Source organism: Dufourea novaeangliae, unplaced genomic scaffold (assembly GCF_001272555.1).
Source record: "Dufourea novaeangliae isolate 0120121106 unplaced genomic scaffold, ASM127255v1 scaffold109, whole genome shotgun sequence".
Taxonomy (NCBI): domain Eukaryota; kingdom Metazoa; phylum Arthropoda; class Insecta; order Hymenoptera; family Halictidae; genus Dufourea; species Dufourea novaeangliae.
In genome coordinates, this window is record NW_015373997.1 from 1,569,301 (window position 1) to 1,584,329 (window position 15,029).

The window sequence follows — 15,029 nt, forward strand, 5'->3', positions numbered from 1 at the left end:
TCTAAAGGCGATTCCTCTCGATCTTTGCTCGCGTTTTCGAATGCGTCGTGTGTCACCTCTGAAGTTCCCGCGGAGCGTGCTACGCCAATGGCCCATCAATGACGATCCGTACTCTCTGTTCGCGGGTGAGATATACAGGGTGTCCTAAAAATATGGGACAATCCGTAACGTGCATATTCCTCATGCGAATACAAATCGAAAAGTTCTTCACCGTTTTGTAATCCGATGCTCCATTTCCGAGATATTAGCGGTTAAACGAACTCCAATCAGTTGAGGCCACACGTACGCGCAGACCAGACCTGGGCACTTCTGAAATGATATTTGAAATATTATTTCAAACGACGTTTTTAACAAATTTATTTCAAATAACACAAACATTGATCATTAAAATTAAATTGGTAAAATTGCTAAAAAGTATAAAGCGCCATTTGGAACCCCAGCTAGATACGACACCAAATGCATCAGCTACCTTAATATCTCGGAAATGAAGTTTCAAATTACAAAACTGTAAAGGACTTTTCGATTTGTATTTGCACGAGGAACATCCTGGTTGCGGATTGTCCCATCTTTTGGGGACACCCTGTATATACACGATGCATGATATCTATACACATATATGATTATACACACACGTCGGCAGATAGCCGTCTAGTATACACGGTTCGGCCGGGAAGCGGTGTGCTTGTCAGTCGTGGTTCGTTCGCTCGCGACTCGAGCCGGCCCGTTCTCTGACAGCCGAATACATACACCGTTTTTTTTTTTTGTTGCAATTTTTGTAACCGCGGGCTGCGCGGTATCGGGGCCTACCGCGCGATCCTCTGCGTCGAAAGGTAGCCGCCCACGCGTACGATCGATCGATCGATAGGATCGTGTGTGCTCTCCCAGTTCGTCTGCGTCCCACGTTCGCGCGTAGCCATGGGAGCCCAAGAACTGGTGTTCACGGCACTGTCCGTGTTTATCGCCGGTTATCTGCTCACTGGAAACCGACGACGCTTCATTTACGCGCTCTACAAAACATTACCTAGAGACGTGCTGTGAGTATTAACGCGGGGTGAATGTTTTCTTTCCGTGTTAGAACTAGGTTTGTATCGTTTGCTCGTTTATCGTACTCGACGAACGGTGTTGCTAGCAGGTGATCTAGTGTGAATTGTGTCGATGATTATGGGAGCGGTTTAAAGTCAATAATACGAGAAAAAAAAAAGATCGAAGATGGCTGTTGATCTATGGTAGAATAAGCTGGAAACATTTCTGGAAATGTGTTTAATGTTGGATCAGTTAATGATAGTTGCGAAATTACTTTCGAACCGGGATGGTTTAATTGCACGTGGAATTTTCTGATTCTCCGTACATTTTGTCTCTTCAGGCTAGACTAGTCGAGTACAGAGGGTTAAATATCTTGAATCGAAGAGCTATAGCCCACTTTCCTAATCGTCTGCGCGGTTTCTAACGTCGATCGAACGAGCAGGAAATAATTAATACCATCGGAATCAATCGAATAAGAATAGTACGAGTCATTGGGGACGGCGTTGTTCGGATCGTTGCCTCTTCGGTATCGGAACGTGTGGGATAGGTGGATTAAATAGGTGACAGGTTGTTGTGACATTTATTGCGAATCCATTGGGAACCACGTGCTCGCGAACGAATAGGTAATAAAGTTGCACGCGACTGCGGAATACAGAAAGCGCATAAAAAGCAGTGAAACGAGATATTTATACGCGATCGACGATGCAGGACGGTCTACATACAAGTATCAGTCAGAAAGGCCACTTTTTCCCGTGACTCGTACGCGTTGCGAATTGAACTTTGTCTTTCATCTGTACAACTATATCCACCCTTTGAGCTATTAATTCCATGCAATACGATTTCTTGTACGTCTTCATTCTCAAGAATTACTTTATCGTTAATATTTTCCCAGACACAAAATTAATTCTATTCTTATGGCAAGTGTTACATTTATTCGAAACCTTAAATGTCAATACCAGCGGAACAGTATTTCACGTCGACTCGAAGAAAACGAATAATATACACGTTTATTATATTCAGTTTAAAATCCTTATCACATGTCGGACTCGATATTGTAGGGCAAGGGGTTAATAGATCAGTCGTACGAATGCAGTACAAACCTACAAACTACCGAAGAATACATAGAAATTATTCCATAATTCTTTCAAATTATACAAAATTCTTTACCCGTGTGCAGAGGCTCGTCTATAATCGACTGCCACATTACGGCCATTCAACGTTTTTTTACTCTCAAAGTTCGCGTACAATGTACCGTTTTCGATTCCGTTACTATAGAGTCATGCGCAGTTGAACTCGATCATCAGCAGCTGAAAAGTGTACGTATTAAGTAAATATATTCCGTGAAATGCGTCACGGCATGATGGATCGACGCATTAAATATTCCCGACGTTCATTTCACCGAATATAGTGAAATTTCATCAAACATTAATTCAACTTGTTTGTCATTCACGATCGAGACGTCGTTTTCTCGAACTTCAAAGCGAGATCCGGCTGTATTATCGATGTTCTACGGATGGTATAAATCGGGACAGTCACGTCGAACCCGGAAGAAGTATCGGCAGAATGGTTTCTGACGATCTCTCTTCTCCAAAAAAAGATAGCAGTAACGAGATCGTTTGGATTCTTATCTCGAACCGTCTGGCGAGTGTTCCTCGAGGTTGCGAGATCGCGATCGAAAGTCCATCGTCCAAAAGAAAAGCAGAGGCGCGTGTGCGATCGTATTCACTCCGTGACATGCACGCGTTTTGCGAACGATCCGATCGATAGAGACGTTAAACCGCCCACAGACGACACGATCTATCGTACAAGTATTGTACAACATAAATTGCTTTGCAAAAAATCTGTCGATCTTTTTTTTGCAACTGTTTGTTGCAAACTTGTACAATTGGAAGCATGATAAATGTAAAAACACATTAACCTGCTTACTTTTCATGAAATCAAGAATTAATAGCCATTTTAAGAATATTTAAGACATTTAAAAAAATATTCTTTATATGTAAACAATGTGTTTGTTCACGATAAATAGCGAACATAGTAATAACAGTAAGACCTAGTTTTTCTAATGTTCGGATGTCATTGGAAGTAGTTTCGTACTGTCGATCGGCAAGAAATGTTTGAGATACTGGCATTAAATTGATGAAATAGGCACATACTGTAAAATCGTCGCTCTGGTTCTTCAGTGTTCTATTTTCTCTAACTTCTAAACGGGGAAAACTGAGTTTAACACGAGCATTACTAGCATTGAATGTATACTAAAAATTATAATATAGTACCTAATATACATAATCTACAATACAATTTAGCATAATATAGTATATCATGCAATCTATAGGAAATTAAAAATCACCATAACGTTCGCCAAAAGTACCATTCAAATTTCAGTAATAGTAAAACAAAAAATCTACATTCTTGTGTGATTACATTCGTAGAGTGTGAGCTAATATATGTATCTCCATTGTTTCAAATTTGTTTGGAAACAAATTATAATCAACGTGATAGCATGTGATTTCACGTGACGTGATATTAATGTGTTTTTACCTTTTAATCGATCCCTCTGCACCGGCAGACACGGATATCGTTCGCGTGCTTTTGCATTTTTCTTCGTTTCCGGACGCAATCGGCTGCGTTCACCAGCAATACCTCGAGCTTGAGATGTGCGATATAGGTTTCAATATCGATAATGCTTATCGATATATTTTTTGTCGTTAAATATCGATACATAAAAACTATAGTTCAATAAGCATCGATATTCATAATATCGATCCGAAAATCCTATCAATTTACCAATTAAAAAGTAAGTTGCATATATTCAACAGAATATCATTTTGGACCATGAAGAATTTTCTAAAGTAAAAGTTTTTGCATAGTATTAAGAGGTTATTTTATTTAAATTAAGATTCCAAGTAATCATATGAAAACAATTACACTAATAACCAAATAAGACCATAACTGGAAAATGACGAATAAATATCGATATGCGGTAAATCTTCGATGAGTGTTCAAAGGCTCCTCGGCACTGAACATTAAATATTTCATAAACTAATGGCCATATGCACTTGAAACAAATATCCCCACTAACTATTAACCTCATTAAACAGTCAGCGTTACACTTGGAGACCTCCTTCTCAGTGTCGAAGAGCCTTCGAACGGTCATCGAGGATTTACTGTATAAATATATCGATAAATATCGCCCATCACTACTTCGAACCGACCGATCGTTGTATAATACCGCGTCGACCAGATCGTGGTCAATTTGGCATTGATTTTATCAGAGCCCGCAGAAACGCCGGCCATTGATTGACACATCGTGCCAGTATTCCTCGTCGTCGTGTCGCGCGTTTGTGCGACCTGCTGCTCCGAGAAGACCGCACACGTTCACCGGCGGATGCATCCCGCGCATTGTACAGCTTGCGACCCGACCATTGTGGGGCTAATACGCGGTGCATGGAATTTAAACAGCCTGTTCAATGATATTGTTGTTGATCCCGCGATCACGCTCGTGAGCGCGAGCGCGTGTGCACGCACGCGATTTTTTTGGGGGTCAGTCTTCTTTTCGACGAAACCGACTGGACCAATACAGACCTAAATTTTCAATTCTTATGGTATTGTGGTTAAAATAAAGACGATAAAAGATATGCACCTGCGTGGAATAATTATACAAACACCCTAAGGTTTTTAATTCTTGTGTAGGGTAAACACACCAATTAATGAACATTTAAGAGATTCTGTAACAATTCTGTAACAATATTAGATAATAATTCTAATGAATATGTGGCACAGGAAAATTAGATTTTTTTTAGTATCTACAGCTTTTATAACGTACAGATTTCAATGAGAAACATTGAACAAATGTAAGTAATTAAATTGAAAAGAAAAACTACAGATTTCACCAGTGAACGAACATATTTAACTAATAGCGTGAAAATTGTTTGAATATGAAACAAGGAATTGTAAAATCTCAATAGTTATTCATTTGATTATTTTGATAATTTAATTTACTCGTTTTTATATATAAAGTTCATTCACTGATACGTGTTCATTTATTGGTGCATCCAGGCTATTGTGGTTAAAAACAAAACGACCTAAATATGCCATGTATACTTCGGCTAATATACTTTCGGAGGCGACTGTACGTGTTTTTTTAGAGACAGGTGGTCTAGATTGCAACGAGTATGAGGGATTAATGAAAATTTCGTAATCTCGAGCTGGATGCGTGAGATTGGGTTCTTGGAAGCTTGTTTATGAATGTTAACAGTTACGCTTGATTTGTTTGTCAGTTATATTGGGTATACTCTGGGGAGGGAGCGATGGTGATAAGATAAGTGACGGTTTTGACATTCTAAACCCATTTTCAATATCTGGGTTAGCTTGCAATTACGCATTTTCTTTTTTGTCGCAAAAGGATACCACGGTCCGTAATACGAAATTCGTAGGAAAATCTGTACGCATACGGTGACGTATGTATATTTTAAACGCATTTCGTTTTGCGTCGTGTCTCAAGGGAAACTGCTTTCTGCGCTCCATCTCCACGCGATCAATTAACACAAGAATAAAAGCACGTATATATCCTTGTATCATTTCAATATCTGCATAATTAATATTTAAATTATTTCAAGCGAATGTGAGGATAATCATTCAGCGTTACACGATGTTACGCGACGTATCATTATCTACGTGTATTTTGCATAATTAAGAATTTGCCCTTTTCATAATAATATACGTAGGCATAGTAAAGAATAATTCGTACATATTATAAAACATGTAGTTACGACAGAAAAATACAAAAAAAGTAAAAAGGATGGACACGAAAGATGGGCGAATGTATATTAAGAAAATTTAGTAATCACCTATCAAACCTAACTTCAAACAACAGTCGAAGTGCAGTATGGAGCCCGATTTTTGCACTAAAGTTCAAAGTCCACGATATAGATCAACCAAACGATCACGAACGAGAGTGAAACGATAAATCCGTGACAACATCGTAATCTGTCGAACAATGTGTCCTTTTTCGAAAACATGTCATCACGCCCGTAGATAATTTGATTTTGGATTAGCCATCGCGGGGGAAAGGCAAAGATTATATCAAAGGACATCGATCGCGAACACCGTGACCTTCCGTCGTTCGTCGATCGCACTCCGCGCAGACGGACGATTTATCGACGGTCGTGTGAGGGGAATTCAATTACCGTAATTGTTTCCTTATTCCGCGAGCGAGCAGCTCGATGGGAATTGATTAAGAACGTTTCCGCGGATAACACTGAGACGAAATTTTTTATCTGTAACATCCACTTGACGATCTTTGTAGAGTTTCTTGTCTCAAACACGAAACCGAAACCAGAGTTGCTCTACCATCTTTCAGATTTTGAACATCATGAGTTGTTTTAAAAACGTACGATTCTGGGCAAAAATGAGGCATTATGTGAAAATTTATTAACTGGTTAAAGGTCTGGATGACGATTTTAAGACGAATTTACACTTTTACACTTTGGATTTGCCTCGTAGGTGACTCATCCACAGTCCATTCAATTCGTCAGGAGTAGAGAATGGCTCTACTTTGTTCATTGGTCACTTTGGATGTTCACATTGGATCTTCTTGCATGAAGTATAGACGAAAATCATTTTTACACCTTTCAGTGTGGACGAATCATCTGCATTGCATATTCAAAGTATAAAACTGCAAATTTGCCTTTAGATACTGTTGCTTTTCACATACATTATTAGAATAAAATTCTGCCCAACTCTGCGTCGAAACGGTCTCTCGCAACAGGTTGTCGCGTGTGTCACGATGCACGTGCAGATCGTTTACATTAGCCGCTGAGCTTGAGTGATAATCGTTGTCGACTATTATTTTGCAAAATTCACGCTCGCCGAATGGGTAAACAGGTTTGCGCATGGCCTTGTCCGCGAACGAGTCAGTGGATACCGGCGTTTACATTCCATTAAGCGCTACCCCATTCGTGACTCGAAGAGCGAACGGTCCCAGTTGCCCTGCACGGGAGCGGTGTACCCGTTGCAGTTTCCTACGGGACGATACGGTTTTTTCAGGCTGAATTTTTGCACCCAAAACCATGGGCACGTATTAATCGCTGTAATGTGGCTTTTTGAATTCTTTTTTAAATATGTATACCGTTAATCGAAAATATTTTAGTTGTCAAGTTTGTTTGTCTGTTGTTAATGTTATGATCGTACTGCGGATTTCACGTGATTTAAAAAAAAATAATTAGAACATGAAAGGAAGATCGACATATTATTATGATGCGGTGTACTTGCGAATTAGCTCGCGATTAGCCACTGGTCTTTGGTGAATTAATACCGCGGAGCTCGTTGGAAAGGTGTACTGGTGTGTAGTAATATGTGTCTTAAATGATTTGACATAACTTAGTAACACACTTAGACTTTAATATAAACTTAACAATGTGATGTATGTATATGTGTTTACTGGTTGTGTTCTGACTGATCGATGTGTTCTTATTGACGGTTGAATATTGTCTGGTGAATGAATGAACGTATAGATGCTTGCTGGAACGGATCGACTCTTGATTGGTGGAAAATGCAGAATTTTGGTTGGTGTAAGTGGTTCAAGAGGTGGTAGTATGAGTTGGAAGAAGTGGGGTTTGGTGTATGTATTGTTTCTTGGGGTCCTGGAAGTCAGCGCCGAAATATAAGGAAGGGTCTTAAGGACCGTGAATATTTTGCACGTGATGTGCAGCCGTCCAGGAATCCCTGTTTATGACGTTTTAGTGACCGTGTCGATGGCCCAAGACGCGACTAGTGTTACGACCATCGCCTACCTGCGTTGGGTCGCCACAACATATTTTAATGAGAGATGTAATTATCCGGTGGTAGGTGTGAGCGACTGAAATTGTAAAGGTAAGACTGGATTACTCAGGCTCGAAGACGGTGAGAAACTTGACGTATACCTGGCGATCTGTAAGGTGCAAATGAACGGAATGGCTCAAGGGGTTAACGCATGCCAGCGAAACCGCGAGCGATGCACCGCAGCCGCAGGTAATCCTCATACCTAGTCACGCAACGTGCTTCGTTATTTTATTTGATTTCATTTAATAACCGTGGACACGCTGGAAGGGACTGACCATTGGTGTCGTATGCTCACCGCGATACGAGAGCTTCGACAAAGGCGTAATCTTCCAGGGACGCGTCGTTCGCGTCTTTTCCGAGCCTCTTTCCAGCTTTCTTGATTCCCTTTCTTCGTCTTCCTTCGGCTACTCTTACACCAGTTCATTCACTATCTAGATGAAGATAGGAAACGATACAGTCGAGGGGACTAGCTGTCGATTTATCATTGAATAAGCATGACAGTTTCCATTTTTAAGATAAAATAACGTCTGTGTTTGAAGGAGAAGGCATGTCTGCAAACAATCGTTGATTCTGAAAATTTTTTTAGATATCCTGTCTTTTCGCTATCTATTATTCGAATAAACCTGTGATCAACTATGGTCAGGGATTTCTACCGAAACGTAATTATACCGGTATTTTCGGTTGTACATTCGCCCTATATAACCCTATATAAGCACTACCCTTATAGAAACCGAAAGAATACCAGTATTTAAATCAATATTTTAATACCGGTATCAATATTTAAACCAGTATTTTAATACCGGTATCAAAATCATACCGGTTTAATTCCCTGACTATGGTATGCGGTGCAGTTCGAATAGAATTTCTATTAAAGTGAAATAGTCAAGGTGATCGCTATAATAATCATTGGCCAGGTGACACATATTGCCTACACTTCTAATATCGTGACTTGTCTTTCAGCTACAAGTTGGAAATACGTAAATCAGGTCCGTCGATTCATAGGCAAACGTGCTCGTGACGGTAAACGAGAATTTTTCAGCCACCTTCGGCTAATAGAACCGCAATCAGACAAGTGTCAAAGGAGCAATGACGGAAAGGTTGGGTTCGTGTGACACATGTCACGCGCGTGTCATGCCGCGATATTAGCCAATTGATACCGAGAGGATAGGATGTGGTGTTAGGGGAACGTGGTTGGAAGGGGGACATTAGAACCGATCCAGAAAACATACGAGCCTCATCATCGGCCGTAACCCAATTCGCTTCCCAACTGATCGTTTCATTCAATCCTTTTCCGTGTGACCCCTTTCCCATAACAAAAACGTGTCGCGTAGAATCTGTGGGATTGGGTCTACTATAATCTCCATTAGTCCCAATTCCCGTACGATTCCTCCTCCAGGGATCATCTCGTGGAACAAATTGCCCGAGAATCCTATCCCCATTTCCTTAACCGAGTACCAAGAAAGATTAATTTGATAAACAACAACGTAGATAAATTGTTTCTCTGGCTACATTACTTAAACACAAAGCATAGGGATAACTATGACAAAAGTTACCTCATAAAAAGAGGTTTCTAATCCTGTGAAGGTATTACGGGATTTAGTTTTCCAGTGAACGAGGTGAAGGATCTAGAGATTTAGATTCTGCAATGTGTGCCAAGTAACAGGAATATAAAAAGAACCTAGAAACAACTACAGAATCATTCTTTCTGACAACAGGGGCGCCTACAGATTCATCCGTGTCAATATCCTCTTGTGGTGGTGGGAAACGCGAGAGCTCACGGTGGCTAGGGTGTTCTCCAATTACGCCACAGCCCATCCCAATAAAATAGCCTACATATTCGAGGACAAGGAATGGACCTATCGAGACGTAAGTCGACGACCCAGCCTCCTCGAGGACATCAATTCCTCGTGCAACAACGTAATGCTCCAAATTCCTGTGTAGCTAGAAGAGTACAGCAATCGTCTGGGACGATACTTTCGATCGAAAAACTTGTCACGCGGGGACAGTGTCGCCCTGATCATGGAAAGCAGGCCCGAATACGTGGGAACTTGGCTGGGTCTGAGCAAGGCTGGCTTCGTTGGCGCTCTAATCAACACCAACCTTCGTCACGATGTTTTGGTGCACAGCATGAAGGCGGCTAACTGCAAGGCGGTGATTTTTGGGTCTGAATTTAAAGAAGGTAAGATTGTCGTTATGTTTTCGTCGATCCAAAGACTGAGCAAATCGATCTAACGATGAACTAACGTTTCTGTTTAGTGATTAAGGAGATCAAGGAGAAAATCCCTGAGCTGGCACTTTACCAATCGTCGGAACTGCCAGACACGACGTGTCTCGAAGGAGCGACCGATCTAAGCGCGGAACTTCGACGCGTCGATTCCGCGCCCCTCGTCGAGGAGCTCGCTCTTGGTACACCCCGCGATAAATTAATTTACATCTACACGTCTGGCACCACCGGGCTGCCGAAGGCTGCCGTTATCACTAATCTAAGGTACGGCGTCCTCTTTGCTACGGCAAAACGTTCGAACGAACAAAGATAAATCTGATTTTCGATGGCTTGTGCGTCACAGTGGATTGTAATCGGTGCAACTTTTGGAACCAGATCTTCTTAATCTTCGAACAGCTCTGTTGTTATTAGAAAAAATCGTCCAGTCATGGAGGAAATTATTGTAAACATTACGACACGCCGATCGAATTACCCAGATAACGTAAAATCAGTATTTTTCAGAATGGAGATTCGTGAACGTATGCCATGCTGCGCTTCTCTGAATCGATGAATAGACCGCGGGTACTTACGTAAATTCCGACATTTATGAACTTCCTTGTGACGGCGGGACTTGATGTATTAATGGTTCTGTTGAACTTCGTTAGCGTTTTATGTACAGTCAGTCAAAAAAGTCTTCACACAACCGTTAAAACGGAAGAAGTTTTTTCAAATTGTAACCAAGTGACTTGAGTTTCTTTTGTGAAGTGAGAAGGATTAGTTTGGTAAATGATGTGTTAACAAAATTTTGGAAAAGAAGGCGGCTTAAAAGCGCTTTAGATCTAAAAGAACCGTAAAATGCACGTCTTCAAGGCGTTATGTGTTACCTGGGAGTAAAGGCCGCTTTTTACAACTTTTTTTTTATCTAAGATAGAATATGTAATAAATACATTTCGAAGATTTATGTTAGTTATATACATGCTGAAGCTTTTATTGCAATCGGTTGGTATAAAAATACACAAAAGGCATCGAAATGTAAGAATCTTTAGATTTATTATAGTTGTGGTTGAAAGTCGCGAAAACCTGCAATTTTCAACTTTACTAACCGTTTGCATCTCATAGCAATGTTAACCGATTTCGATAAAATTTTCAGCACGTATGTAACTAACATAAATCTTCGAAATGTATTTATTAGATTTTCATTACAGTTTCAAATAACAAGTTACAAAAAGCAACTTCTACTATTTTCTACGCGATCCCAATCAATTGCAACTTTTTCCAAATTTTTCTACACATCATTTATTAAACTAATCTTTCCACCTTCACAAATAAAAACCTCAAGTTACTTGGTCCAATTTAAAAAAAAAGTTGTTCTGTTTTAGAGGCTGTCCAAAGACTTTTTTGACTCACTGTATGTATTGCTAATGGATGCATACGATCACAGAAGTCTGGTCATAAATAATTCGAATTCAAGTGCCGATTTAAGTTCCTGGTCACTTTGTGTATGTTAATCACTGTATCTCGTTTACGCGTGTTTCATTCGAAGTTTTGTTTCCGCCGACGAGTGACATTGCATTATTCAGTAGTTTCTTTTAGTGTCGAAATCTATCGAGTGCATAGAATCAAGGACAGAATATCGCTTTTCAGGTTCATGCTGATGTCGTGTGGAGTTCGATTCATGTTGAACTTACGTTCTACCGATCGAATTTACAATTCCCTGCCGCTTTATCACACCGCGGGAGGATTGATTGGTGTTGGCCAGGCATTGCTGACCGGCGTGACGGTCGTGCTCAGAAGACGTTTCAGCGCCTCGAAGTTCTGGCCGGACTGCGTTCATTACGAATGCACGGTAAGATTCTTTGAACACGTTTTGTGTGTCTTTTCAAGCATTCTACGAAAAACTCGACACTCGTTGCATAAAACGATCTTCCGACCATAGGTCGCCCAGTATATCGGCGAGATATGTCGGTATTTGCTCACCGTCCCTCCGGGTCCCTGCGACAGGAAGCACAAAGTTCGTCTGATATTTGGGAACGGGCTCAGACCACACATCTGGCAACCTTTCATAGAAAGATTCGGCGTGAAGCAAATTGGCGAATTTTACGGCGCCACCGAAGGAAACTCGAATCTTGGTAACTACCACTTTCTGGAGTTGATATACAGTAATGGCTCCATGAGTGTTGGATAGGAAGTTCCTCGTGAGAGTTTCTACTTTGAAACGATTCGCGGTGCATCGTGAAAGTTTCGAAGCGGACCTGAGGTTCAAACTCTCATAGAGCTTTTACTGTAATATGTCAGAGGTAAAAGGAAGAGAAAATTTATTCATCCACCTTCCAGTGAATATTGATAATACAATCGGCGCCGTGGGATTCGTGCCGTTGTGCGCGGGCTCTTTGTACCCTGTGGCTCTGTTGAAGGTTGATCACGAAACTGGAGAACCCGTGAGAGGACCAGATGGCCTCTGTGTTCGTTGCAAAGCTGGTAAGTTCACCGAAGAACCTTGTACAGGTTCATTTTCTATCTCCTATTCATGGTCGTTGTGATCTATGTAATTGTTTAATATTGGATTTTTTCGTGTCTTTTTATAGGCGAGCCAGGCATCTTCGTGGGCAAGATAAACCCGAAGAAGGTGGTGAACGACTTCTCCGGTTACGCGGATAGGAAAGCGTCCGAGCAGAAGATTCTCCGCGACGTGTTCCGGAAAGGCGATCGCGCCTTCAATTCTGGTTGGTGATTCATAAAAAAAAACAAACAAAACAAAATAGTCTATTTCGTAGCACACTTAGCGTTATGATCTTCTTCGAACAGGTGATATTTTGGTTATGGATGAGTTCGGCTATTTCTACTTCAAAGACAGGACCGGTGACACGTTCAGGTAAGCGTTTTCGCTATATCCATGATAGTCTGACTAGGAACGAGTTTTCTTGATGTACAAATGTTCCCAAATTGTAGTCTGCTAATTATGTAAAGTATAGACTATGCATTTTTCAACCATTCACGACGTATTTAACGGTTTTTCACGATCATCTTAGGTGGCGTGGCGAAAACGTTGCAACTTCGGAGGTGGAGGCTATTGTCAGCAATGTGATAGGACTGAAGGATGCAGCTGTTTATGGTGTAGAGGTGATTCTTGATGAAAAGTACACGGTGCTCTTTAAAGATACGAATCCAGATATATTTTTGGAATATTTCATATGAACGCTAGGTACCTCACGCGGAAGGGAAGGCTGGAATGGCCGCTATTTATGACCCAGAGAATACCCTGAACATCAAGGAAATGTCGGAGGGCGTGAAGAAGACCCTGCCAACGTACGCCAGGCCTCTTTTCGTTCGAGTTCTGTCGGAACTACCAATGACTGGTAATTGTGTCAATCGTAATTAATATTTTCATGTCGTTCAAATCTTCAATGTTAACACACGACGATTTTCACGTCTTCAGGTACGTTTAAGTTGAAGAAAAAGGATCTTCAGCAAGACGGTTTCAATATAAAAAAGGTACGCTTCCACTTGGTCCATAATTTTCTGGTTCCTTTTTATTTCTAGTTTTGTTTTATGAATTTCATTCGCAGATTACGGACCCAGTTTATTTTCTGGATAGCTCTGGCGTCTACGTGAAATTCACGGAGCAGCTTTACAACGATATTCTCGAGGGCAGAGCTCGAATATAAACGCTACGAACTGAATATCTTTTTTTTTTATAAAAGTAGTCTTAAACAGCGAAAGAGTCGATGAAGGTGTAATCCCGATTTTTGTACAATTTCTATTTATTGATAGGAAAGGGGAGTACAGCGAGCCGAAGAGGGTTCGGTCGATTGGTTGTCTTTCGTCTCGTCGGAACGTTTCGTCAGAAATTATTCCGAGAAGCATTTATACATATTATATATATTTTTTACACGTATTTTGTCCTACGAATGCTGAAGCTGATATTCAATTATTTCAAGCTACAGAACACAATTTGAAAATCTTAGATTTTCGTGAATGGAATCTATGATACCTCCTTGTAGAATATCCACAATCCTGTGCATATCCATTTCCTTTTAATCTATAGCGATGAATGTAGATATACTTTACGAAACAAATCTCTAGAGATTAAGACTTTGATTTATTTTGTAAGAAGTGATAAGGACTGCGACTGTAAACTAACGTTGTAAAATGGAACACCAGATTCTAGTTTAATAAAAATTGTTCTCCGTAAATAAGACGCCTGTTCGACTTTCCATGTTGGAAAAACGTTGCTTTTTGGACACCCAGTAGAGAGTCAGGCATCGTTTGTGCGCAGTCTCTAGGAGTACAGTGGCTCTTATCGTTATCGGCGCGACGAATAGTATTGTGTCAACATTCCGTACAAATTACACAGCCAACAGAAACGAATATTCCATTAATAACTCATTTTCCTAAGACACGTACGATTAAAGTGATTTTTAGAAGAATTGCCTACCAAAGTGAAACGAACAGTTTACCAGAGAAAGTCTAATAATTATGAAATATACAAATCGTAGATTCTACAACCGTGAACCGTCACGATCCACGCATCTAAAACGTTCTCTCGAGCCGTTTCAACGTGATTACGCAACGCTCGTTGTCTCTAAATAAATGGAAAAATACTAGCTGCCTCAACTTTGCGCTACAGTGCCTGCTATCGTGTGCGCAATGTTCCACCGCTCACCAATCTCAGAACAAATAGAAAGTGTCAGGATGCAAACAATCTAGACAGTACAGATACAGCCTGGCCTCCAATCGTCTGTTCGAGGAACGCTGTCACCATCAGTGTGCTCCCGTTTACTTTGGCGTCCGACAGTTGAAACGTTCACTGGTCGCCAGCTGATCGAGACGTTACTGTGTTTGCCCTGGCGGTCTTTATGCCCCGTAACTCTCGAGATCTTATCGGATCGTTATCGTTTACGGGCTTCCGATGTTCTAGAAAATTCCGAGTTGATCCGCGAGACAGTCTCCCGTCGACCGTCTAGGTGATCGCGGCCAGCCAGAC

General features: G+C 40.9%; 1 protein-coding gene across 1 annotated transcript; it reads left to right on the forward strand.

Annotated features, from left to right (window-relative positions):
• Nucleotides 1–649: 649 nt before the first annotated feature.
• On the forward strand, nucleotides 650–14,750 carry LOC107188002 (long-chain fatty acid transport protein 4). The gene is made up of 13 exons (XM_015576216.1): nucleotides 650–1,034; nucleotides 9,558–9,708; nucleotides 9,784–10,021; nucleotides 10,099–10,330; nucleotides 11,690–11,891; nucleotides 11,982–12,174; nucleotides 12,380–12,523; nucleotides 12,631–12,768; nucleotides 12,851–12,917; nucleotides 13,075–13,165; nucleotides 13,248–13,401; nucleotides 13,482–13,537; nucleotides 13,612–14,750. The coding sequence occupies exons 1-13, from the start codon at nucleotides 916–918 to the stop codon at nucleotides 13,708–13,710; spliced, it is 1,884 nt and encodes a 627-aa protein (XP_015431702.1). The 5' UTR covers nucleotides 650–915; the 3' UTR covers nucleotides 13,711–14,750.
• The last annotated feature ends 279 nt before the right edge of the window (nucleotides 14,751–15,029 follow it).